The 27,323-nt window shown below is 41.8% G+C and overlaps 1 protein-coding gene across 2 annotated transcripts in view; it reads left to right on the top strand.

Annotated features, from left to right (window-relative positions):
* The window catches only part of LOC141757448 (leukemia inhibitory factor receptor-like), a 33,016-nt gene that overhangs the window by 5,356 nt on the left and 337 nt on the right, over positions 1-27,323 (top strand). Inside the window, exons 2-17 of one of the 2 annotated variants that reach the window (XM_074617942.1) lie at positions 15,616-15,767; positions 16,800-16,953; positions 17,081-17,362; positions 17,482-17,599; positions 18,843-18,979; positions 19,091-19,236; positions 20,213-20,372; positions 20,485-20,546; positions 21,886-22,108; positions 23,250-23,441; positions 23,532-23,633; positions 23,728-23,901; positions 24,248-24,376; positions 24,528-24,621; positions 24,753-24,804; positions 25,557-27,297. In XM_074617942.1, the coding sequence (XP_074474043.1) occupies positions 15,616-15,767; positions 16,800-16,953; positions 17,081-17,362; positions 17,482-17,599; positions 18,843-18,979; positions 19,091-19,236; positions 20,213-20,372; positions 20,485-20,546; positions 21,886-22,108; positions 23,250-23,441; positions 23,532-23,633; positions 23,728-23,901; positions 24,248-24,376; positions 24,528-24,621; positions 24,753-24,804; positions 25,557-26,042 (2,663 nt within the window). In that variant the 3' untranslated portion in view covers positions 26,043-27,297. The remainder of the gene's footprint in view (positions 1-15,615; positions 15,768-16,799; positions 16,954-17,080; positions 17,363-17,481; positions 17,600-18,842; positions 18,980-19,090; positions 19,237-20,212; positions 20,373-20,484; positions 20,547-21,885; positions 22,109-23,249; positions 23,442-23,531; positions 23,634-23,727; positions 23,902-24,247; positions 24,377-24,527; positions 24,622-24,752; positions 24,805-25,556; positions 27,298-27,323) is intronic. The other variant, XM_074617943.1, reaches the window with a different exon arrangement.

The following is a 27,323-nucleotide window of genomic DNA, read 5'->3' on the forward strand; positions in this document are numbered from 1 at the left end:
ACCACCCTCACAGTGTTCTTCCCCCAGAATGTTCTAGAATGAAAGAAAAGAAAACCAGTATCTTTTGCATACAGAACAGATACAAATTTAAACATCAAACACAGAATAAGAACACTTTTATAAGTAAAAATGTGAAATTAGAAATCATAAATGTGAAATTAAACATATTGTTCATAAATGTCCATTAATCATATTGTTCATATTAGAAATCATAAATGTGAAATTAATCATATTGTTCATTTGTTGCCATACCCCCCCTTCGAGACTAAACAAAGTCTCGAAAGAGCAACACAACATCAACACTACAAACTACACAAGCAAAAACAGAGGTAAATAATATGATTATGTTTTAAAATGGATATTCCTCCATCACTTCGATCTTCATTGCGTCATCCTCTTCCACGTCCGTGTCAGCTTCGTGTAATAATGGCATCAACGTTTGATCGCCGGGCAGCACAACTCCAACCCATTTAATTATCATGGCCTTTGCAAAGGTCAACAACATCGTGCAAAAACAAAACATCACGCACAACGACAGAACGAGCGCTACCAAAACCTGAACTAACACTGCTCCTAGTGGCCCCAATTTATCCCGCAACCAAGCATTTGCAGACCATCCCGCGTCTTCTGATGGGCCAAACGCATCTCTTATGAGCTTCAATGCCCCTATGACACTAGTCATATTATCAGAACTATCGGGAATCAAAGTGTAGCAAGCATCTCCTGTTAAATTTAAAGCAACACATAAGCCCCCTTGTTTGGCCAAAATATAATCAAGAGCCATGTCATGTTTCAGCAACGTCAGTCTGTGACTTCTCTGGGTGTTTGACAACAATTCGAAACCTCTTATAGTTTCGTTCGCAAAGCCTTGCAAGGTGTAGGTAATGTTGTCGATGTGATCTGCCAAGAACGTCACACCATACCATGGAAAAAATCCTATACCCCACTTCTCTCCTAAACTTATTCTCCAATGGAAGGATTCCAACTTGTGAAACTGTGCCAACTCACGTTTTCTCCTACTACTTGAAGCGACATCAGATTGGACCCCCTCTGTCCCTACTCCCTTCTGGATAGTAAGAACCTCATATGGAAGTTTCAACAGTGACATATAACAGCATCCTGTCCACCCATATGGTAGAAATATGTATGCCTTATTACCACAGACCCACCAAATATCCTTGAAATTCCCTATAGTCACATTCCCTGGCAATATCTGGTTATGTACCCTCAAAATTGTCTTCTTTTTGTGTTGTGATGCCTGAAAAGACGCTTCATACGAATCATTACTATTCCCACGTTCCATTTTACCCAAGTCCATCATATATTTATCACACTTTGATAACCCCATAAACATTCCCGGCCCTTCATGAGTTGTATTTGAACAAAAACAGCTGGTAGCTCCCACTGCTGTCACCTCCATTATATCAGGGACCGCTGTTCTGATATCTTCATGCTGATCACGTATATTTACATATGGTAAACCTGCCACCCAAGAACAAGTCAATCTAGGCTTAAAAAGGTTCATTGCTAAAGCCATCACTTTATCCACTGATGATTGCTGTTGATACAAGAGCCATGATAATGCATAATTTTGACACATAGTGGTTAGTGGTTCTGGTATAGTCTCTAAAATCGAAGGCCATGAGCTTGGCGATCGGATTTTCACCAGATACGGACCATCCGTTTTCACAACCGATCTTACGGAGTGGGTTACTTGCTGAAACCATAAGTTCCTACCTGCCCACGGGTCTGCGATTTGTAACACTGAGGGATCAAACCCAAATGCCTTCCATTTAGTGTCTCTCTTCTGCAATACATGGTTCTGTTCAAACATCTCCTGTGATATCTGATCTGAGTCAACAAACTCCTTTCCCATATCTAAAATATTCCTCTGAACAGTCTCAGATGAATTTCCAACCTTCACTTCCTCAATCTCCTTCCTACTACCCACACTAATCCCCATCTCCAACATAGACTTCCGTCTCTCATTTACCATCTCTTTCACTTTCAAGGATACTTTATCAAGTGTCTGTGTCACATTCTCCAATTTCCTAGGCGTTAATATTACCGCCAAGGCAGTACTCTGATTGGAAGCATTATCATTATTTATTGATTTCAAATTTAAAGTAGCAGCCTCTGAGCTGGACGTAGATGACTCTACATCCTTTTCTTCTATCCTCTGTTCTCTAACTTCAACAATGTCATTGCTTCTGTTCACTCTAGGCTCTATTTTTGACACTTGCTTCTCGACTAAATTAACCACATCCTTAAAGGTCCAAGATGTCATATTAGATGTCTGCGTTGTATTTACAAATGTCGTAGATGCCACGGATGTCGTCACTGTTGTAACATTCATCCCCTTTGAAGTCATAATTAGAGTAGTAGCAAGAGTCGGTGTATGAACATTCTTAGTTGTTTTTGGAACTAATGTAACAAGCTTTATCTGTGTACTAATCACCTTTGGAGTGGTTACTGTAGTAAATTGTTTCTGAACTTCTTTAGTACCCCTAGAAACTCCAATAGGCCCCAAATCTTTTATCAGGAGTGACACTCTACGAGTCACACGACCTGTGATCCAATAATTTTGATATGGAACAAATTTAAACTCCGGATCTTCATAAGAACACATGTATTCTCCTTCGTCTTCCCGAGTAACGTTACGCAGGACAAGGGAACAATCATCTTTAATTTTTATCCACCTAACCTCATTAAACAAAATATACTTCCTCTGATCACGAGGCACAACGTCATCGTCCGGTCTTGTCAACAACAAATCTTCACCACGACTATTTTCCCATTTGGGAAACAAGTTCCCTCCATTATTCCATCTCCCACACTGACAAGGAAGGTAAGCTGTTCCTCCTACCCTAGCTCTGATCACAGTACTCAAATGAGGTGACGTTATAGATATCACCTGAGGCGCCTTTGTAGTTACATGTGACGCATTTATACTTTCAATAGCTTTTGCCATTGAAGGAGTAGATTTCTCTTCCATCTGTCCAGCTTTCGTCTGGAGAGTTGATGTCATCGTTGTCAATTCTCTTGTTTCCCCAACCTCTTGTGAATCTATACTCTTATTCCCCCCTAGTATTACTAGAGACACCACGCGAACTCCAAATCCTAGCTCGGACAGCTCACTTCCAATATGTCGATCGTAAAAAGAACACCTGTAATCACCTTGATCTTCCTGTTGAGGCTTATATACATAGAGACTACAGTCTCCCTCAACCTTCACTCTCCTTTTGTCATTAACTAATGTATACTTCCCTAATTGTACTGTCTCTGACAGATCTAGGATCTTACCATGGTTATCTTCCCACTGAACTCTGAGTTTCCCTTTACCACTGTTTTCTTCTGTACACTGACATGGAAGCCTAACTGACTGTCCCAAGGTTACTTCAACCCTGGTTCTAATAACGGTCTGGTTTGACTCTTCTCCTAACTGGTCTCGGGCTCCTTGGTCTGGCTGGATCCCTGGGTTGTCCTGCAGCGGAGTCACCGCCCTTTGATATCTCTGGCGCTTTGCAGGCAACTGAAATAGGCCCTGCTGGGTCTGGGACATGTTGAAAGACAATGTCTCTAAATCTGCTTTCCTGTCCATCAACTGCCGAGTCATTTCTGGCATCATCAGGAATGTGTACAGAAACATCAACATTGTCCACAACCTGGGTGATCTCTCCTTCTGAATTCTGACTCTGGGGATTTTCATGCATCTGCCCTTCGGCTGCCTGTTCTCCCTCATTTTGTTCCACAGAGTCATCTCGACTCTGTGTGGGTTGTACCTCTTCTCTGGGTGCTTTGACGCAGTGCGATAAATGATACCAAGTTGGAGACCCCTTAACCTGGACCGCGGTTCCAGTACTGCGAACCACTTCAAACGGTCCCTCACGGCGTTCGTTATACCACTTCCGTCTAAACACCTTCACGAACACCGTGTCTCCAGGTTGCACTGTGATCCTTTTTTGCGCATCGAGCTTCTCCTGCACCTCCTCCTTAGTTTGCCTGTCAGACACATATGTGGATATTCTTTTATGTAGATTAACCATGTATGTGACATACGTTTGCATTTCATCTTCCAAAAGGGCCAAACTTGGACCTTTACCACTTGTCCGCAGACAAGGCGTTGGCATCAGTCTTCCTGTAACCAACTCATGAGGTGTCATATGTAAATCGCGGAGCTCACTAGAGCGACATACCATTAACGCCAATGGAAGTGCTGCAATCCAGTTTAACCCCGTGTGCTGGCATATTTTGACAATACGATTCTTCAGAACCCCATTCATTCTCTCGCAGATTCCTTGACTACGTGGGCTATAGATTGCCCCAAGACGCTGTTTGATTCCTAGTTTTTGCAAAATCAATTTCACCGTCTTATCCACAAACTCTTTCCCATTGTCTGAGGATATTCGATCTGGAAGTCCCCACCTGCTTATGACCTCTCTGCATAAGAACTTGGCAACCGATTGAGCATCCTTTCGTTTTGTTGGACAGGCCTCAGGCCATCGTGAAAATCTGTCCACCACGACTAGCATGTACCTTTTCCCTTCAATCGGTTTTATCATGTCAACATAGTCTATAACTAGTTCCCGCATAGGACCTCTTGGAGTTGGGATGTGGCCAGGAGGAACCGGCACTCCCCTCCGAACATTGTTTTTCAGACAGATAGTACACCTGCCTATGACATAATCAATCTGTTCAAGCAAACATGGTGCCCAAAAACCATACTCTTTCGTGATCTTTCTCTTCACTTCCCCCCTTGCAACGTGAGCTAAGCCATGCGCCTCCTGAATCATCAGACCCAACAGGTCTGGAGGTGATAGTACCAGCCCCTCATGAGTTCTCCAAAGTCCAGTAGAATCTCGGGTGGCACCTCGGTCTAGCCACAACTGTTTGTCCATTTCAGGAGCAGCTTCCTGCATTAAAATCACATCTTTGAGTGTAATTTTGTCTTCCAAGTTCACTTCATGCGTGACGAGGAGAACTTTGCCCAATTTATCTGCTCCAGTGACTGCTTTTGCAGCTTCATCAGCCGCTCTGTTCCCTTGTGAAACCCTTGACGCATCCTTCTTATGTGCCGCACATTTAGCTATTGCTATTTCTTTAGGCTTCATCATAGCATGCAACAATTTCATGATCTGGGCGTGATGCTGTATCGGCGAACCATCCGTTTTCTTAAACCCTCGGTTCTTCCACACTGCTCCAAACAAGTGGCACACATTATGTGCATATGCAGAGTCAGTGTATATCGTCACTCGCTTCCCTTCTGCCAACAAACATGCTTCAGTTAGCCCCACCAGCTCAGCAAGTTGTGCAGATGCAGGCTGTGGTATCTCTTCAGCCTTCTCAACTGTAAATCCAGTTCCTTGGGCTTTTACTATCGCATAGCCGGCCCTTAATTTATCGCCCACACGATAACAAGACCCATCAGTCCAATACTCCAGGTCTACCACATGCAATGGGAGAGCTTGTAAATCTGATCTAAGCCTAGAGTATTTCTCTGCTTCTTGAACACAATCGTGTGGCTCACCGTCTTCTGGAGTTGGCAAATTCTCTGCTGGATTTACCGTAACACACCTTGCTAGGGTAACATCTTCCTGCTCTAAGAGCCTATAATAGTCTCTGAGCCTAGACATGGTCAAGTTGTTCTTACCATAGTTCAAAAGATTTCTTAGACTATGATGTGTAAGAATTGTCACTGGATAACCCATTGTTACAGATGATGCTTTATTGTACATTAGAGAAACTCCCACCATAGCTCTGTAACACAGTGGTAACCCTAGCTCTACTTCTGAATAAGCCGTGGAGTAATACGAAATAGGTTGAGGACTCGTACCCGTACCCGTTGGTTGACAAAGAACTGCACATGCATATTTACCCCCAATGGAAGTAGATACATATAACACAAAATTCTTAGAGTAGTCTGGAATTGCTAGCGCCGGAGCCTCTTGCAACTTCTTTTTTGTCGTTTCAAATGCCAAAAGGCCATCATGTGTCCAGGACAGATTACAGTGTAGCTTAGCATTCCCAGTATCTTTGATCATAGCTCTTAAAGGCCCCGTCAAGCTAGCATAATCCTCAACCCATGCTGAGGAATATCCTGCAATACCAAGGAATGTCATCATCTCTCGGACTGTTCTGGGTTTTGGAGCCTTACGAATAGCCTCCACGTGAATATCAGAGATGCTTCTGTGTCCCTGCGTTATTGTTTGACCCAAATAGATTACCTTCTCCTGACAATACTGCAGTTTCTTCAGAGAGGCCTTGTGGCCCTTCTCTGCCAGTATTTGTAGCAATTTAATTGAGTCCTTTTTGCATGTCTCCTCATCTGGTGAACAAATGATGATGTCGTCCACGTATTGAATTACATTGCTTTTTAGTACCTGCTCTATCCCCTCCAAATCGTCTTTCACTATTTTATTGAAAATGTGAGGACTATGTTTGAATCCTTGTGGCAGTCTCTCATACTCATAAGATTGTCCATTGTACGTGAACCCAAATAACCCTTGGCTTTCCCTACTGAGTGGAACACTGAAAAACGCACCACATAAATCTAACACTGAAATGTGTCGCTTTTGGCGGAAGTTGGGCTAGCAAAGTATGTGGATCCGGCACCTCTGCTGGAAAATCAACCACCCCTTCATTGACCGCTCTTAGATCATGTGTTAGGCGATATGAATCATCTGGCTTCTTTATCGGCAACAAAGGCGTGTTGCTCTGGGGATCCTGTGTTATCTTTAACACCCCCGCCTTAAGAAGTCCCTCAATCTGTGGTTCAATTCCTCGGATTGCCTCTTCACTCAGTGGATACTGGTTCTTCCACGGTGGTTTGACTCCTGGTCGGAGTTCAACTCTCACTGGTTGAGCTGACTTCACAAGTCCAATATCCGTATTATGCCGAGCCCATAAACATTCTGGAACTTGTTGTAGCATCTCTTCTCTCATTGAGTCTGAGTCCATCTTAGCACTGCAGATGGATTCATGTGTCATTCGCACGGTTTGTGGCTGTCCTAGTCCTTGAGCAGAGATCATAATCTTAATGAATCTCTGATCCTCACTCGTCCAGATGGCAAGATTCTCTGTTACTGGTGTAAAAACAGCTTTTTCAGCCTCCGCCATCATTTCTCCCACTTGCTTCTGGGTATGTTCTTCACGCACCCACAAGGTCACATGTGGGACACTCTTCTCGATATCAAACTCTTTGTCCAAATAGTCATCTTTGTGTATTTTCATAGCTGCTCCTTGTGGTCCCAAAATTATACAGCCTGAATTTATTTGAACTTGTTTTGGTTGTCGGCTCAACCATTCTTCTGCGTTTATTTGAGCATCATCATTGAAATACTGGAGCGTGCAGTGAAATGGATACTCTGGAAGCTTTGCGTCGGGCATATTTGCGGTGATAAACTTTTCCCACAACTTAACCGGCTCAAAAAAATCTGCACTGAGATTTCCAATCCAAAATACTGACGACGCTCCAGTCTCTGTTGTCATCAATAATTGGTGAACCCTCTCGTTCGGCATTTCCACCAGACAGCCGTCTGGCGTGCATTTTATTGTACACCCCAATTTACACATAGCATCTCTTCCCAAAAGCGCAATAGGTGTATGTTCTGATACCAATATGGGTAACGTAATCTTTTTCTTTTTATAGCTGATCTCGATTGGTTTAGTGAGAGGAACTAGCTGTTTTACTCCCTCGAACCCGATTGTCCGAATCAATTGATCAGACATGGGGAGATGTATAGCATCTTCAGGCCGAATACAGGTAAAAGCAGCTCCGCTGTCCGCCATCACTTCCACTGGACGATTATTTACTTTTACCTCTATTGTTGGATCTTCCTCCGGCCCTGATACTACCAGCTGACACCCCCCTCTCGAGTCTTCCGGGCACCCCTAGTAACCAGGTTCCGGGCCCCTGTAAGGGTTCACCGGTCCTCTGGGTGACCTTGATTGGCCCCTGAATCCTCCCCTGAATCCTCCTCTGAAGTTTCCTCCTCTGATGTTTCCTCCGGGCCTGTTGCACTCGCGAGCGAAATGGCCTTGTTGTCCACAAGTATAACATCCGGTTGATTGCTGTTGAAAGTTTGGATTAAACCTTCCTCCTCTTCCGAAATTTCTTTGATCTCTTCCTCTCCAGGGCTGCGCTTGATCAAAGGCTGGCTGTGGGTAGGTGACAACTGGAACCACCGGCGGTGGCTGGAACGCTTGGAGCTGAACCTGGTTCGGCTGTGGTAGTGGTACTATTTGATTTAGTGGAGCCTGATTCTGCATAACCAGAGCCTGCTTCTTCTCCATCCTCTTGTTATCCGTCAGTTGTATTTGATTAAGTTTCCTGAGGGTCTCTTGGTCCTGGTCTTTTTGATCATGTTCCTTTTTCCTATACAGCTCAACTTGGTGGGCTATATGAGCCGCATAAACCCTCTTTTCCATGCTTCCAAGACCAACCACCTCTGCCAATTTGCTTCTCACTGGCAGGGGCAACCCCTTCTGTATTCTGGTTCGCAAAATCGACTGCTCCATTTGATTCAAATCCGGGTCATTTCCTGTGATACTTCTCCACACTTGATGAACTCTCGACACATAGGCCCTCGGGTTTTCCTCATGTCCCAGTGGATCAATAAAAATATTGTCAGGATGTACGTTTGTCGGAAATGTGTCTTTCAGCGCCCTGCACACTTGGCCTCTACTTGCAGCAAACAGCTCTGAATCATTCACAGCAGTTCCCACATATCGATTAAGTCCAGCTTTCTGTAGAATCTCTTCCATAGCGTGAATTCCAATGAGGCAGGCCAAGAGTCTCTTTATATCTCCCATGGCCAGTTGCTCTCCCACTGTGATTTCTTCCAACTTCGAAATCCAAGGATGTGCTCCATCTTCAAGAGTAGGTAACTTTTCGCGTATGTTTGACATATCTGTATTCTGCCAAGGCTTGTACTCCAACTTCCGTCCTCGGATAATGACTGGACAGATTTTTCCAGTCTCCTTCTTGTTTCTTGAGCGCAATGCATATCTCATAGCTGGTTTTGGGGAGCTCTTCTTCTGTAACTCTTTTTTCTGTCTATACAGTTCCTCCAATTGTTCTTCCAACGTTCCTTGGCGATCAGGGCTGGGACTTCTATCCAAGCATGAAAAGCATTCCTCTATGCTTCTTTCGATTTCTCTCATAGTTTTCCGTGCATCCTCTTCATGGCCCTCTTCCTGGCCCTCTTCATCCTCACTGTCATCAGAGTTATCATTTCCTCTTATTTCCGCTCTTGCCAACATCCGCCTGACTTCAGGGTCATATCCTCCTCTGCACCCTTCCTGATCGCTTTGGTCACTCTCGATTCCATGGTCCCGCTTTTGCCTCCTAGACCCAAACTTTGTTTTACTCTTACTTTTGGATCTTGGATACATCGTTATAGTTGTCTCCGCTCGTCCTGTTTCTATTATTCTGTCCTCCTCGTTTCTGATACGGTAGTCACCTTCCTGACTGATCACCGGGATTTGAGGATAGATTTTCTTAGCCATCGTCTTTACCTCATAGGGTGGTGGTCCCATCACAGGGTTCATGTGTGAGAACGATGAATTGGTGTCTTTCCTTAGTTTTTCTGTTTGTTCTGTGTTTTGTTTTATTTCTTCTTCAACTTTATCCCTCTTATCGTTTGCAGCTTTGATCAGTTTCTGTCCCTCATCTTCAAATAACTGGAGAATGCCAAGCTCCACTTGCCTCTTCTCTTTGCGTTTTATCCCCTTTTTTCCCTTCTTTTGCTCGGCTTTGTATGTCGATACAAGTACTAGCATTATTCCAATTACATCTGGGTTAAGCGTCCCCTCTATTGGCCATGGTTGGTCAATTTCAGGCCAGCGTTTGTGCCATTTTTCCGATATTTTTGCAATGTTTGCGATGCCCCTAATTAAAGGATTATTCTTCTGTACTATCTCAACAGGAGTGATTACTTTCGGATTTTTAGTGTTCTTCTTCCCCATTATAACGGCTTCCTTATGTTCCGTTATTGTACTTTAAGAAGTAATTGCTGAAATTAAAAACTACTCAAGGCTTATTTAGATTACTTCCCCCCTTTTTTTTTTTTTTTTTTTTTTTTTTAAATCCAATTACCCAATTAATCAATTAACCAATTATCCAATTAACCAATTAACCAATTAACCAATTAACCAATTAACCAATTCTCCAATTAACCAATTAACCAATCAACCAATTAACCAATCAATCAATTAACCAATTCTCAAATCAACCAATCAGTCAATCAACAATTTATCCGATTATCCAACTCCTCAATTAATCAACAAATTAACCAGTCATCTAATCAATCAATATTCAGCTCAAATCTTCAAACAGTCACCACCTTGAATGTCCACCACATCACAGATCAGACAAACTACGCACCATAACATACATGAACATCTGTAATTGTCAGTAGAGGTTAGACTCAACAATCATATGCCATTAATTAATCAAATGCATTCACTGATCAATCCGTTGCCAAGTTTTCTATTAATTCATTTATTTATTTCTCCTAACTGAGCAGGTCAGTTTCCTCTTAGGCTTAATAAATGAAAGCAGGTCCATATGTGTACCATCAATATTGCTTATGACTGAGAACACACACACATATGGAAATGCAGGTTTTGTTTTTGTTAAAGAGTTTGTGTATAAGTTGTACCGGCCTTTTTAGTAGATTGACCTGGAAAGCCTTCCAAGTTGACGTCAGCAATCCACCCTCCGTGATGTGCCGGCCCTCTGCCTTGTCTCCCGTCTCAATTCTCACTCACCATAAATGACATAACAGACAAGGAACAGGCAATGATTTAGTCTCTTGTGAACCCATAGGTCCCTTTAACAGCATCATACATTATATTCCTAACTTAAACCCCTTATCTAAACATTAAAGAACCCCACTGGACCAAACAGTTCAAATGGCAAAGGAATTTTCTGTATCTCCCAAGAAAGGGTCATCGAAAGGAATTTTGGGAAGAGAGAGAGAGAGAGAGAGAGAGAGAGAGGGGGTTTCAATCACTACCCTTCTTAAACGAAGTTCATGGTTTTATACATTCTTTATTCTTATTATTATATGTTTCTATTCTTTTCCAAGGGTTATACGGGTACTGCAGTTACACAACTCCACTTTATTTGTCCTGGTTTATAGTTATTATCTTATGTGTATGCGTTTATCGTAACCAGGCTCATTTCAGTGGCTCATCGTTTTATTCTTTTACTGTATCTCCCGGAAGTCCCTCTTTTGCAGAGAAAACAAGCGTCCACTCCTACCGGCCGTGTCATCACGCCCAACGGCGTGAGTGACAGCGGAGATCCAGAGAGGGTGCGCTTCGATCTCTGATCCAGAGCAATTCCCACAATCAACAGCTTATGTTTTACATTATTTAATTAATTTAGTCTTCTGGAAACAGAAGCTCATGGTTTTATACAATACATCATTAGTCTTCTAACCATTTTATGGCCCACATCTGGACTCCATCAGCAGCCAAATGTCACACACACATTTACGCACCCACATTTTCCCTTCTGCTCCCCTCAAAGTAAACACACTCCAACCTTTTTTTTTTTTCACTCCAAAACTCCAACGCACATACATCCAGACTCCAACGCACACCCATTTTTCTCAACTGCACCCTTCCATCCCAAAGTAAACACGCACCCACATTTTCTTCACTTGAACTTTTAGATATATTCCTATGCATGCTTTCTGCCGCTATTTCCTTACTTTTTCTCGTAAAATTTCTGCTACCCATGAGATGTAAAATTTTCGACGAGAAGTTACTTCTTGAATCACCGTTCGTCAACAGCGTCAGAGTGGTAACTGTCAATCGAATTGTGATTCTACACTCTCCAGTTATTAACTGACCATCAGATGTTGTTTCAGGTTTTAATTTGGCCCATACTACAATGCTCCTCACCTGAGGGCTCTATCCTATCCGATTTGCGGCTTGTCATATGATCATTTCCTTTATTTCCTTTATTTCCTTTATTTCCTTATCTCTCTTAACACTCTTTACATTTATTTATTCAAATTACCTGGATCCAGGTTTCCCAATTTTGTCTTTCTAAGTTAATTCCGGACTATGTCAGAGCCATCGTTACGCAGTGGCTAATATGCATGCGTCTTACCGTTAAGAAGTTTAGGGCCCCTCTTCATTAATCCTGCACGATACTTTTTAACCACCTTATCGTTACCATAAAGCTATTCTAAACTATTCCTTGTATTTCTCATACTTCTTTTCTTCCCTTTATATCTTTTCTCTATTCATTCCCCCTTTTTTCATTAAATTTAGCACGGAGCCTCACTTTAAACATCAAATCAACAGTACATGTCTATAACCAGAAGGTTCTTAATTTACGGTGTGTCCAAACAACTCCACATAACAGCCCCAATTAATGACCAGCATTCAATGAGTGATCTCACCGTTCTGTGAAGTTGTGCTGATGGTCACCTCCGATCCTGTTCGTGACGCCAAATTATGTCGTATCTTTTCTGCGACAGTGCTGTTGAAGTGATGATGAAGGATGCTCCGAGGACACTGTTCTTGCTGGTAAAATAGAGTTTATTACAAACAAGCCACACATGTCATACGGACGTCGCGAGCAGTCCGGAGGCCTCCAGTCGAATATGAAAGTCCTGCCCTTTGGGTCCCTCGTACCCCCATATATCGGGTTCAGATCGTCCAATCCCTGAGCTAAGATATGAACTCATGCCTTAGGTATTCCCTACATGTTATCTTTCAGCCCCTGACCTTTGCCCTGCTTCTTTCACATATGTTTACAATTAGGGGCCTCTCAGTCCGGCATCAGACCTGAAAATATACCACAAACGCCAAGTTCCGGTCACAGCCAATAATAATGTAACAGTAGCTAGAGGCCATAGGCCTTGGTGAAGAGGTGGGTTTTGAGGAGTCTTTTGAAGGTGTCCAGAGATGGTGCGTTGCGGAGCTCTATGGGGAGAGAGTTCCAAAGTGTGGGGGCTGTCACACTGAAGGCTCTGTCCCCAAAAGTTCTCATTCTTGTGTGAGGGACGGAGAGCTGACCCGTGCCTGAGGATCTAAGGTTCCGGGGCTGTGTGTAAGGGTGGAGGAGGTCAGATAGGTACTGAGGAGCCAGGGCGTTGAGGGATTTGTAGGTGAGGAGGAGGATTTTGTAGGTGATGCGGGACTTGACCGGGAGCCAGTGGAGGTGGATGAGGGTGGGGGTGATGTGCTGCCAGGGCTTGGTGCGGGTGAGAACCCTGGCAGCCGAGTTTTGCACATACTGGAGCCTGTCCAGGGCTTTGCTGGGAACCCCGGACAGAACTCCATTGCAGTAGTCCAAACGGGAGGTGACGAAAGCGTGGATGAGGGTTTCTGCCACAGAGTCAGAGAGTGATTGCCGGAGACGTGAGATGTTTTTGAGGTGGAAGAAGGCGGATTTGGTGATGAACCTGATATGAGATTGGAATGATAGTGTTGGGTCCAGGATGACACCCAGGTTGCGGACTTCCGAGGATGGGGAGAAGGAACAGCCATCAACATCCAGGTGGAGATCTCCAACCTTCCGGAGCAGGGCCTTGGGAGCCACAACCATGAGCTCGGTTTTGTTGCTGTTGAGTTTTAAGAAGTTAGATGACATCCAGATTTTTATTGCATGTAGGCAGTTTACAAGTGACTGTGGGGGTAGCTGGGTGGATGGTTTGGTGCTGAGATATAGTTGTGTGTCGTCAGCATATGAATGAAAGCTGAGACCGTGGTGGCGGATGATCTGACCAAGGGGGAGCATGTAGATGGTGAAGAGGAGGGGTCCCAGCACAGAGCCTTGAGGTACGCCATGGTTGACTGGGGCCGGGGTGGAACTGGAGTCTCTGATGGTGACAAACTGTTTTCTGTTTGTGAGGTAGGACTGAAACCAAGAGAGAGCTGAACCGGTGAGGCCAAGGTAGTCAATAGGAACGCTCTCTCTCTGAAATGACCTGTGATTGGTCAAAGTCTCCTGTCACGGGCTATATTTTTTAAAGCCTGAAAACAGAGCCATGAGGAGGTGCAGAAGTCTAGTTTTCTCTCAGAACACTTGAATTACAATATGCTGAAAGGTTATTATGGAATTTTTGCCCAATGATGCCAAAAATATACTGCCTACTGCCACTTTAAGCCCCACTTTTCTCAGCTGGATTTATGGAATGGGCCCCTGGTGGTTGGAAGAGTTTATAGATTTGATAGGGATGGAAAGAGCTGCCGCCACATTAAGGCATCTTGATCGGAGCCTAGAGGGATTATGGCATACAGTAAGGGCATATTTGAACTCTTTCCCTGATTATGTGTAATGGTGTCACAAGAAAATGTATTGAGCGAAGATAAATGTAATAATTTCCAAAATTCACAAGATGTATTATATTTTCATTCATTTGTTGGCATTTAGCCTTTTCAAAAACAACATTTTCACTGCAGTCAAAAACCTGTTTGCTCCCCCTAACGGGGGTCTAGCTGCAATTTATCGGCACCATGAATTACATTTATATAACCAATTGTGGAGGAATTTTTGAGAGCAATTATTTGGAGACTGAAGAAGTGGAATTCAAGGAGAATACAAGTGGAGACAAGTCACCATGTGCCGCTAACCCAAATCTGACAACCCAGCTGGTCAGAGGGGATTTTTTAACCTCCCCAATGTGCACAGGCAGGATAACCCAAATATGGTCTTTCTCTACAACACAACACATGCCTCAGATATCAGTGACACAGAAACAACTGAGAATATGCGTCTGGCATAAAATGCTTTAATTTATGTGCGAGTGAAGATGTTGTTGCTCGCATGCCTGCGTGTGCTGTATGAGCGATTCCCAACCTTGGGAGGTGGGGGAGATAAGGGGAGGTGGGGGAAATAAGAAAACAGGCCGGCCGTTATCTGCCTTCAACCTGTAACAATTAATACCATCGTCATGCTTGGTCCACTCCAGTGACATCACTTATGATGTCACTCAGTGCCTAAATGCAGGAAGTGGTTGGTCTGTGGAGCACATGGTGGCGAGTAGGAGAGAAGGAAAAAGTATTAACTTAACTAAGCCAATAAACAATAACTAAACTTAACAATAGTGATGGTGAGATGAAGATCCAGCAAATTGGTTCTCAAAAGGGTTTCATTTTCACGAGGCAAATAGTGTTAAACAGGCAGATATATTCCAGATATGTGGCAGTGGTTTAGCCGGGCAGAGGGCAGTGAATGTGTTTGTGTAACTATAGGAAAATGATAGATGGGAGACATTTTCCTTTTTATTCAGGAATAATAAGTTCTCAAGCCTCGATACGCGCTTCACAGAAAACTTCCTGGATTACTCGACACGCGCCCCGAAGCCTCGGCACAGCACGTAACCTCACTAAAATGCAGAACTAAGCCAATAAAACAATAACTAAACTTAACAATGCAGCGTCCGTGTTTTAATTTAACCAAAAAGTTGTATATAGACTGTAACAAAACTTACTACCAAACACAAACAAACTGGGGATACACCGTGTCTGCAAGTTACAGATGATGGAATTAAGGCTAAATAAAGACTAAACAAGCATGGTTAGATTAGTATGAAGCCAGTCCTGATGAGGACAGTCCATTCAAATGTACTGTAATCTTTTTTTCCTCAGGTAACTTGCATTGTGGACCTCAGAATCTGACACTTACCAGCTCTGACCAGATGATCCTGATAACATGGCAAGATGAGCCGTCATGCTCTGCAGTACAGGATGTGCTGATCTATGAGCTGATGGTTCTCATAGCCGACAAGGAAGAACATTATGTAAGACTTAATTTGTATTAACACCAACGTTGTTGACTTCCATATAACAATATCCTCAGTTTTTGGAGCCTGTACTACGAAGCGAGTTCAGCATACCCGCAGGGTATCTTCTCGTTATCTGGCTGAACTAACCACGCCAAGCGGTCCTACGGCGCTGGTTATCAACTAGGGAAAAGAATCAACTCAGGGTTTCTCAATCTGGCTATGAAAGGGGCGGTGTTTGCAGCATGTGACCAATCACAAACATGGACAGGTCTACTGTCAGCAGAGCGGCACATTTTACAAATTATAATATTAGACAAATACGAAGAATTTAAACACACATAATCTGGACTAAAAGTAATACAGTTGAAGCTGCCAAATGCAGGAAGGACAGCTGGCAAAAGAAAACATTTGACGATGTGTGAATGCGTAAATTAACAGATTTATTAATTTAACAGAATACTCAAAAGTCAGATCTAGTCGTCTAGATATGGCAGATATTATAAAAAACTTTCAGAATATAAGGGATGATTAGATTACACTTCATTACACCCTTAAGTAATGAAACAGCGTGTATGACTATTTCAGCCTTCTTTCAGCTGCGTCCCCGACTCCGATGGCGTGAAACGGACCTGAGAACAAGTAAAAAATAAATATAAAAACATAATTCAAAGCGGTAAGCACCCGCAGCATTAATCCAGTTGTCCTTCCTGCATTTGTCAGTTTAAACTGTGTCGCTTTCAGCCTGGATTATGACTGTAACTTCTTCGTATTTGTGTAATATTATCATACAATCTAAGCACCGAGCTCTGATCGGTCAGTAGGCGGTGCTTTTATACGTCTCTTATCTGGTACCTAACCTGCTCCGGAGCAGGTTATAGCTGTTCAACATTAGTTACCATGGCGATCTACCCTGGTAAGAAGTGAACCACCATCGTAGGAATGAAAATCCGGAAGTTACCTCGCTAACCCTAAATCCTGCTTCGTAGTACAGGCCCTTGGAGTAGCCAAATGAACACACTGCTTAATTTAGTTATGAAAATGATTTAGGAGGAAGTTGCTGTGATGCCTGACCAGATAGGATCTACTCACTCCTGGAACTGGACGTCCTATTTGGCGTTGGAGTGCGCTTCCCATTCGGTCAGGCTCAGTTCCCGACACAAAAACCATAAAAGCCCATGGAAACAAGAACAAACTCTTCCTGGTAAATATTCAGCTCACGTATCTCCATGTTTTGATCATCAAAAACATAAAAGCTAACATTATTACATATTTGACAGACATGGCACTCCTTCAGATGCTTATTATGTCCTATTATTATGCTTTTGCAGGGATGGAAACCTCAGAAAGACCAGAGGTTTTTCCAAGGGACAAAATGTTCATGATTGGCAGTAGAGTCACCTTCTGCTGCGTTCTGCCAGCGGGGAAAGTTTTTAAAAAAATGTATCTGTCTGAGTATAGTAGTGCTAATATGAACGCTACCACGATCAGCAATCAGACACATGCCTTGACCGTCCTCCTGAACCAGTTACAAAAATATGATACCTTTATTGTGTATTGTGAAACAGAAGACAACAGTAATAACCGTAATGGAGCTGTTGTTGAAGTTGACTGTAAGTATGATTTAGTAATGTCCTGAATTTTGGGATTTTGGACTCTTAAATATGTCTTGTTAATAAATGCTGGCTGTTTTTTTTGTTTTATATATATATATATACTTGCCATCACTTAGACCCACCTGATTACAGCAACCTTACGTGTGAAACTCGAGATCTGGAATCAGTCGAATGTTACTGGACAGAAGGAAGGAAAACGAGGTGGAAAAACATAACTTATCAGCTGCTTGAAAGGTATATTAAAAATAAACCGGATGAGTATGGAAACAAACAAGGGTAAGGGTTTGAATCTTAGGGGGTTTTCACATATAGTCCTTTTTAAACGAACCAAACTCAGTCCTCTTAAAGTGGACCAACCGAAAAGGGACTCATTCACATTGTCCGTTCATTTGAAAGAGGACTCAGTTCTCTTTCTGGTCCACTTCAGCTCTGATGGGGCCTCAGTCCTCTTTCTGTTCACACTAGAGTTTCTCTGGAGCTCAGACCCACATAGTCCTAATGATATAAATTCTTTAAGCCCATAAACATCTGAGTGGTGTATATGGAAAATGCAGCGCTTTCATCAAGTAGCTGCCACCGCCGTTTTAGGATGTTTTAGGATGTCGTGCCTGTGCAATCAATGCAATTATTAATGTGTTTTTTCATCATTTATTACAATCATAACGAGCATTTGGGAGCAGGACTGATACAGACAGAACGGCATGTTTCTCTCTCCTCAAGCGGTGGTCGTAACATGTACAGGCGTAGTGTCTCTAAAACTGTAAAAACATCTCCTTCAAACAACTGTTTTTATTCAAGTTTCTCACCAAAATCCAAACACATTTTCTTTCGTCCCCGGGATGACGGGACGCCATTAGTCTCGAGCCTCGACGGTACATACGGTACCCGAGGTACTGAAGAAAAACAAGTACCGTCACGTCTTCAGAATTTTTGCATCGACTTGGTACCGAAGTATCGGTTCTCGTGACATCCCTAAAGCGAACCTGGAGCGCTTTGTGTTCACAACGTACAGGTTAAGCGAACCGCAACGCAGACTTGAAGCAAACCGAACTCAGACCTCCTCCTTGTTTCAGAGGGTCTGAGTTCTTTTGAAGTGTTCACATAGTATTCGAAAAAAATGCTGACTAATCGCTCTGAGTTCGTTTGGAGGGCCGAAAAAGTCAGAGCAAATGTTCGATTCACCATTTCTAATATTGTAAAACTGTCAATATTCAAAATCTACACAGTTGATTTCTCGCCTCAAACATTTTTCATAAGTGAATTTTAGTGATGAAATAGCTACGAGTATAAGTACGGGTATAACTAATGGATGGAATTAGTCGCTCAGTTGCTTACAAATTCAGAATCTAAGGCCTTTGTTTGCTTCCATATTTGAGGTGTAGTCCTGGTTGCCTGCATGTTTATATTGTGGGATGGACTCGAGTATTTTATTTGCATTGAATGAAAAGTTAGACTCTCTTGGCTTTTTGTATTTCAGTCAATGTGCAAAGAAGGTGAATTTGAGATGCTCTCAAAAAGTGCAAGTAGATGTTGGTGAGAAAAACTGGACTTTCACAGCAAAGAGTGGGTATGGGAAGGTGGAGCTTTCAGACACTGCAGACCTGACTAAAAGAGGTACTGTATACCTTTACAAAAATATGGTGTTATTTGGTGTTTTTTTTTTGGTTATTGACATCTCATTTTAATCATTAAGTTCAGCTGATTGTTGTTTGTCTTTTGTTTCAGTGCACATGCTCCCTCCAAACGAAGTCACAGCTTCAACTGTGAATGCCAGAAATGTCAGCCTGGAGTGGCGGTGGACGGTGCCACAGTACAATAATCTCAGTATAACATGCCAAGTAAACATTAACTGGGATGAAAATACCAGAGAGGTGAGACATTAGAATGGTTTTTAAAGTAGGATCTAGAGATGAAAACGTATGAAAATTTCATTTTTTGCGTTGTAAAAGTGAAAGTGAAACTTAAAAGCAACACGTAACATGTAAAACTGAATGAAACGCCATGTTTTCAACACAAACAGAAAGGCTTCTTTAGGTTTAGGCAAGAAAACTACAACTTCTTTAGGTGTAGGCAACAAAACTACAACTTCTTTAGGTTCAGGAAACAAAACTACAACTTCTTTAGGTTTAGGCAACAATACTACAACTTCTTTAGGTTTAGGCAACAAAAACTACAACTTCTTTTGGTTTAGGCAACAAAACTACAACTTCTTTTGGTTTAGGCAACAAAACTACAACTTCTTTAGGTTTAGGCAACAAAAACTACAACTTCTTTTGGTTTAGGCAACAAAACTACAACTTCTTTAGGTTTAGGCAACAAAACTACAACTTCTTTAGGTTTAGGCAACAAAACTACAACTTCTTTAGGTTTAGGCAACAAAAACTACAACTTCTTTTGGTTTAGGCAACAAAACTACAACTTCTTTAGGTTTAGGCAACAATACTACTACTTCTTTTGGTTTAGGCAACAAAACTACAACTTCTTTAGGTTTAGGCAACAAAACTACTACTTCTTTTGGTTTAGGCAACAAAACTACTACTTCTTTAGGTTTAGGCAACAAAACTACAACTTCTTTAGGTTTAGGCAACAAAACTACTACTTCTTTAGGTTTAGGCAACAAAACTACAACTTCTTTAGGTTTAGGCAACAAAACTACTACTTCTTTTGGTTTAGGCAACAAAAGTACAACTTCTTTAGGTTTAGGCAACAAAACTACAACTTGCCTATGAATAATTGCAATGAGCCCAACAACTGACATAGTTACAAAGGAGGGTTAGGGCGGTTGGTAAGATCCTTCTCTGAACTACACTAACATCATCATCATTCTTTCCCATATTGTGTTCCCAGAGAACACAAGAAAGCTTTGGCGTCGGTCTTAAGTTTGTAGTTTTGAATGACCTGATACCGAATTCGAAATATATTGTAACAGTACGATGTGGAACAACGCATTATTTCTGGAAGTGGGGTGACTGGAGCACAACTGTCAACTTGCACACAAAGGGTGATGGTAAGTAATAAAAAAAAAAAGTAAACATTTTGAAACTTTTAATAACCTATAATGGCAATTTAACAGATACTGATTCCATGTTCTGGTCACTGATTGTCTATTTGTCCCACAGTTCCAGATGCTCTTGATGTGTGGATGCAGATGAAGGACAAAAAGATTATAACCATCTGGAAAGTAAGTCCGACGATTGGGCTTAATCTTTATAACTTGTAATTAGAGGCTTAATCATTCACTAATTCTTAATAGATCAGTTATAAGCCGTTAATAAGAACACATTTTTGGTTGCCAGATTGTGAAAAAGCTCTCTTACCCTCCTTCAGCAGGACGCTTGTCCTTTAACTCCTTAGTTCACCAGGTGAACCACTATAATGTTTTACCTTTGACCTTCGGGAAAAGTGCTGCAGAGCATTTGGACCAAAATCCCTGTGGGGGAGAGACGGGATGTCAACCCAGGCGGACTGTCCTCAGTGCGAGGGGTCTCTGGCGATGTTGGCATCCCCGTCTCGTTTACCATGTGACTTTTTGCCATCAGCATTTGTAACCATACAACCTTTATAATTGTTCACTAGAGCACCAAGTTTTTCATCAGCCTCTTAATTTTGCTCTCAAAGTTCTCCAGATTGATGCATTTAACTTTAATATGATCAAAATTTTCTTCTGGGGGAACACCACACCACAGTCTCTCAAACTCCTGGGGGAACCACTGTATTATGTCATCCAAAACTACTACCCCCCCCCCCCCCCCTCCCCCCCCCTACTTCAAAACTCGTGCTGATCTGTGCTATCTATTTTGCAAGGGCACCGTTGCTGCATCGTGTGCTTAGCACCACCCAAGACAACTGCGATTGGTTTAAAGGTCCCATATTGTAAAAAGTGAGATTTTCATGTCTTTATATTATAAAGCAGGTTTAAGTGCTATATAAATACTGTGAAAGTATCAAAACGCTCAATATACGGAGAAATACACAAAGCCCGTATTCAGAAACTGTACGTTTGAAACAAGCTGTCAGGATTTCTGTACATTTGTGATGTCACAAATCTACAAATTTTAGACAATTTCAACAGTTTTAAACAGTTTTAAACGTAAACATTCTAAATGTGTCCCAGTTTATTTCCTGTTGCAGTGTATGTGAATGACATCAGCTGACAGGTAGAAAACATGGACCCAAAGCTGTTTCCTAGCAACGCAATTCCGTTGCCATTCCGTTGAAATGTACTAAAACGGAGCGTTTCGTGATCGAGAGTGAATACAGGTATATTCAGACAGACAGTATGAGAAAAAAATAATGTGTATTTTGAACATTAAAGCATGTAAACATGTTCTAGTAGAAACCCAAAATACAAGTATGAACCTGAAGATGAGCATGATATGTCCCCTTTAAAGAAATACAAACAAGCCAGAGTGTGTTTTTTTCTTGTATAGCAGAGCGATAATGTGTGGAGCCAGACCTTTCTATAGCGCTATCACAGCGCTGTGGAGATAGGTCTGGCATGTGAGACTACCTCTCTGCAGGTGCCTCTGGACAACCAGAGTCATGGACACATCGAAGACTATGAAGTGACCTGGACAAAGACCACAGAGAGAGAACGACAAAATAGAGCCAAAGTGGCTCCCAACAACCACAGTCATGCTCTCAGTCTGGACCCCACTGAAGAGTATATCATCACAGTTACAGCCAGGAATATAAACGGCAGCTCACCCCCATCAAACATCACCATCCCCAGCCTCAATCCAGGTATGAAGCTAACACATATTACAGTTAAGGAAGAATTTAAACCTGCGTTAAGCCTTCTAGCAACAAGGCTGAAAGGTCACTATAATCTGACGGGTTTATTCTTATTGTGTGAATGCTGACTCATTCAACTGAACTGAAAGTGAAACTTATCTGTACTGCTTTTGTTAACGGCTTCGAAGACAGCAAAGATGAGTTTCACTTTCAATCACCCAATTTGACTGTTATCAGGCCATTAAATAGGCGTTATCAGTCGCTATAAGCACCATAGATGTGGGTCAATAGGGGCCTACTACGTTGTAAAAGTGAAAGTGAAACTTCATGAAACGTCACACTTTGAACACAAACAGAAAGGCTTCTTTAGGTTTAGGCAACAAAACTACAACTTCTTTAGGTTTAGGCAACAAAAATACAACTTCCTGTTAAGGCAACAAAACTACAACTTCTTTAGGTTTAGGCAACAAAACTACAACCTTTTTAGGTTTAGGAAACAAAACTACAACTTCTTTAGGTTTAGGCAACAAAACTACAACTTCTTTAGGTTTAGGAAACAAAACTAAAACTTCTTTAGGTTTAGAAAACAAAACTACAACTTCTTTAGGTTTAGGCAACGAAACTACAACCTTTTTAGGTTTAGGAAACAAAACTAAAACTTCTTTAGGTTTAGGCAACAAAACTACAACCTTTTTAGGTTTAGCAAACAAAACTACAACTTCTTTAGGTTTAGGCAACAAAACTACAACTTCCTGTTAAGATAACAAAACTACAACTTCTTTAGGTTTAGGCAACAAAAATACAACTTCCTGTTAAGGCAACAAAATTACAACTTATTTAGGTTTAGGCAACAAAACTACAACCTTTTTAGGTTTAGGAAACAAAACTACAACTTATTTAGGTTTACGCAATAAAACTACAACTTTTTAAAGTTTTGACAACAAAAATACAACTTCTAGGTGAAATGAAAAAACGCCCTTAAGGGGGAACTCAGAAGGAGTTTTTTCAAAATAAAAGCCCCAATAGAGTAACTCTATCCTAAATGGAAGCTCAGGATTAGGCATGTACGTATTATAATAGCAGGTAGCTCAGTATAGGTCTTATTATCATTCATACAGCTATATGTTTATGTCAAACCTAACTTTCAAAGAGTCTTCATTTTCAGACAGAACCAGAGTGAACACTTCTTGGATCATTGGCAGCAACGGTGGCTTCAACCTGTCCTGGTCTTCCAGCCCTACAGCCAGCTGTGGCTACATCGTGGACTGGTGTACCACCGGGCAGTGCATTGTGGAGTGGCTGAAAGTGCCTCCCAATGAGACTAAAGCCAATATATTTTCAGGTAAGTCTTATTCTTTGCCCACAAAACGGTTATGTATTGTAAAATGTCCTTATGTTACAATACATCTGTCCTGTTATTTCTTCACCTCAGAAACCTTCAAAAACGGACTGAGATACTCGTTGTCAATATATGCCTGCACCCAAGGAGCTCCAGTGCTACTAGAAATAAGAGAGGGCTATGTCAGGGAGGAAAGTAAGATTGAATTGTTTGTCTTTTCTGTGGAGGACTGTTTGCTTAATAAATGTTTCAGCACAATAAAATGTTTCACCCATGTTCGCTTTGTCAGGAATACAAGACGGCCTGTTTAAATCATTGAAGGGGAATCGGCAGGATTCAGATTATGAGGTATCCTGGGACAAAATATCTTTACGAGAGCAGACTGCTTTCATCCAAGGATATGTCCTGTATTGTTTGGACAACAACAACAACAACAACAACAATATTGTCAATTTCAGCACAGGTATTGTGACACCCCCGTTATTTTCTGTTGACATTCCACAGAGAACCAGGGTTACATACAGGACCTGTTACGCATTCTCAATCTGTAGATACATTCACAGATATTAGATAATATAGTCATGATATGATAAAAAAAACATAATTTTCCCTGTCTTATATTCATCATTCATCAATACACAACACAAAATTGCCATTTATCATTTAAAGAAAGTGGCTTCAAGAGTGGAAGTAACAAAATGTTAAACACGAAAAAGTTATCCTTGTAAGTTGAAAAGTACTTTCAATTGTAACCTTGATGGTTCTTCAGAATGTTTATTAGTAATGACAATCTCCTTTGCTTGGTTTAGATAATCCTGAGGCCACCAGTCTGACAGCGAGAAAACTTTCAATCAGTTCCTACACATTCACAGTGAAGGCAAAGACAGCAGTTGGAGAATGTGGCACTCAATCCTTTACTGCCACCTTGAATACACTGAGTATGTTGCTTCTTTCCCCCTTAAAGACCACCATGTCTCCTTTTGTACAAATCCATTTATTTAGTAAAACCTATGAAAACATAATCAAATATGTTGCTTTATTTGATTTTCTGCTTTTCCTCATCTGGGCTGTTTTGTCTCATCTCACCAGCTGATAACTTGATCAGTCCAGTCATCATTTCCCTGGTCACTGTTTTTGTTCTCCTTATCCTCACCGTCTTCCTTCTCTACAGACACTGGACATGGTAAGCAGGCAAAACACGTTCATTTTCTGTGCGATTTGCTCAGATGTTGCCTCTGACGTTTCCGTTTGAATGAGCGCATGTCGTTGCCATAACCTGTGTGATTTATTTCCATGCATTCTTACATCCAACAGTATCAAACAGAAGGTCTATCCTCCGATCCCGAAGCCGGTGTTGACATCAACGGTAAGTCCTCACAACCATGTCTTAAAGGGGCACTCCACTAGTAAAAGAAAATTTATTCAGTGGCTCTGCAGGGAGCTTTCTAAAGCCTGAAAACAGAGCCATGAGGAGGTGCAGTAGTCTAGTTTTCTCTCAGAACACTTGAATTACAATACGCTAAAATGTTATAATGGAATTTTTGTCCAATGACGCCAAAAACATTCTGCCTACTGCAGGTTTAAAGTCAGGATATCTCTGCTTTTGATGCTTTGTTTTTGTGCATTATTTTTAGCCATACTAGTGGTGTGGCTCTAAAGATGGCAATGTCCGGTCTGTTAGTCCAACACTGTGGCTTATCTCAACAACTGTTGGAAGGATTGCAATGAAATTTGATGCACACATTCATGTACCCCTTGAGACGAATTGTAATAATTTTCTTGATCTCTTATCTTTTCATCTACGACACATTTTATACTTGTCCAATACTTTGGTTTATGATCAAATACCTGCAAAACTCAATCAGCCTTAGCTGTACTTTGCGTTTAGTGCTACTGAGCAAATGGTACCATGTTAACTCTCTCAACTAAGATGGTGAACATACAGTATACGGTGACCAGACATTGTGTGGAACGCGTCCTCCAAGCGGACAGTTTTAACAGAGCTACTACTTGTCTGTGGTGTCCGCTGAGCTGTCCATGTACTGTATGTATCTGCATTTTTGCACGCCCAGCTACCACCCCTTAAATTAATGTGAGGTCTTTGTTTGTTTTTTCAAGGGTGAACATTTATTTCGTCCTCTTCACGTGGACCAGTGTTACCACAGTGAAGCAGATATCGTGGATGTTCCAGAGCTGCATCATAGTACAGGAGCACCAATGAATGGTTTTGCTTGCCAGGAGGATACGCCATTTGTTTCTGCACAAATTCCAAAGGATTACTTATTCCAGCCCTTGGAAAAGTGCACCCCACCACCCCTAATTGTACCCACTACAGCCGTCCCATCTCAGTCAGGGTTGCCATCTTCTCCATTCAGAAGTGTAATTCCCAACCCATCATTCAGCCTGATAATGAAGCACTGGGATCAGCAGTTCAACTCAGGTCGTGAGCTTCAGGGGGGAACATCTTTAGAAAGAAGCACCGATGAATACCAGCCTCAGGATTCCATAGAAACCTTCACTATAAACCAGACAGAAGGGGATCGAGTTAGTCCAATGTCCTGTGTTTCCACTTACATTTTGTTACCAAAGTCACCTTCCAGATAGCTGCTGCATGCACAGCCTGTGTGGTATGTTGTAAGTAGGGTTGCCAGAAAACAGATTTGTTGTACACATTTACGCATTATAATGTTAAGCATAGTTTTAGTCATGCTAGTGCCATGGCTCTAGGGATCTAGTGTATCGGCACCATGAGGTAGATGCTTATGTTTTTTATTGAACAATTTTGATCCCCTAACTTTTCATCCAGCACCATTATCGGGTCACAATTAAAATTTTTCCAATACTTTGGTTTATGACCAAATACGTCCAAAACGCATGACATTCCCGTCAGTCTCAGCTGTACTTTGTGTTTAGTGCCAATTAGCAAATGTTTGCATGGCCAATACACGTGAAACACTGCCTCATAGAGCTGCTTGTTATATCCAGAAATCAGTGCTAGATTAATTAACTTGCTTCAGATTATTGAAGACATTTCACCGCTCATCCAAAAGGCTTCTTCCGTGCTGACTGACTGCTGGGGAGTCCCAGGCATTTAACCTCTGTTGGGTCGTTTAAGGGGCCAGTATACTCCATCAGAAGTGCTTGTCGTATCATACTTGACACCACTATTTCTGTCACTTTTCATGTGAACAGACGAGTGCAAAACTATGAATCTCTATCAGGAGAGACTGTCTGGAAATGTGTGCCATATCTACATAGTCACAAAAAGTAAAAACTCAGGGCCGAAGTTGTCTTCTGCTAAGATAAGTTTCACTTTCAGTTCAGTTCCCTGTCGGAAAGGAGAAGGAAAGAGCTGTCTGACGGCAAGATAAAGCTGTGAAAATCTTCTCAATGTAGCGTACACTTAAAGGTGAACCTTTCTTTTAGGTGTTTTGCTGCGGGCCCCGTCCACAACACTGTATTGCTTTGCTCCCGTGATGGTACTCCTGTCTCTTTCTCCAAGATGGGGGTGTGCCGACCGCCATTTACTGTATAGGTAATACACTGACTATGGATAAGTACTGTACCTCATACAACCCCACTTAAAAACACCTGAACTATCCCTTTAACATGCTCAAGAATGTAAAGCAAGTTCAGTTGCCCCATGTTGTATACCATGACCTGGATGGCTGAGAATCTTCACAGACGTACTGTTAGAATGATCTATGATAAAGTTACATACACTGGAAGTTATATTGTTGTCACAGTGGCTTGTGTCCAGAGGTCCTCTGACTTTTTGTTGCGACTGAATTTGAGTTTAAAGGCGCTAAATCAGTATCCAGAGCATTAATATAGCAACAAACAACTATTTGCCATTAGAGTTGGGCCGGTGTAAAAATGTTCAAA

Source organism: Sebastes fasciatus, chromosome 19, assembly GCF_043250625.1.
Source record: "Sebastes fasciatus isolate fSebFas1 chromosome 19, fSebFas1.pri, whole genome shotgun sequence".
Taxonomy (NCBI): domain Eukaryota; kingdom Metazoa; phylum Chordata; class Actinopteri; order Perciformes; family Sebastidae; genus Sebastes; species Sebastes fasciatus.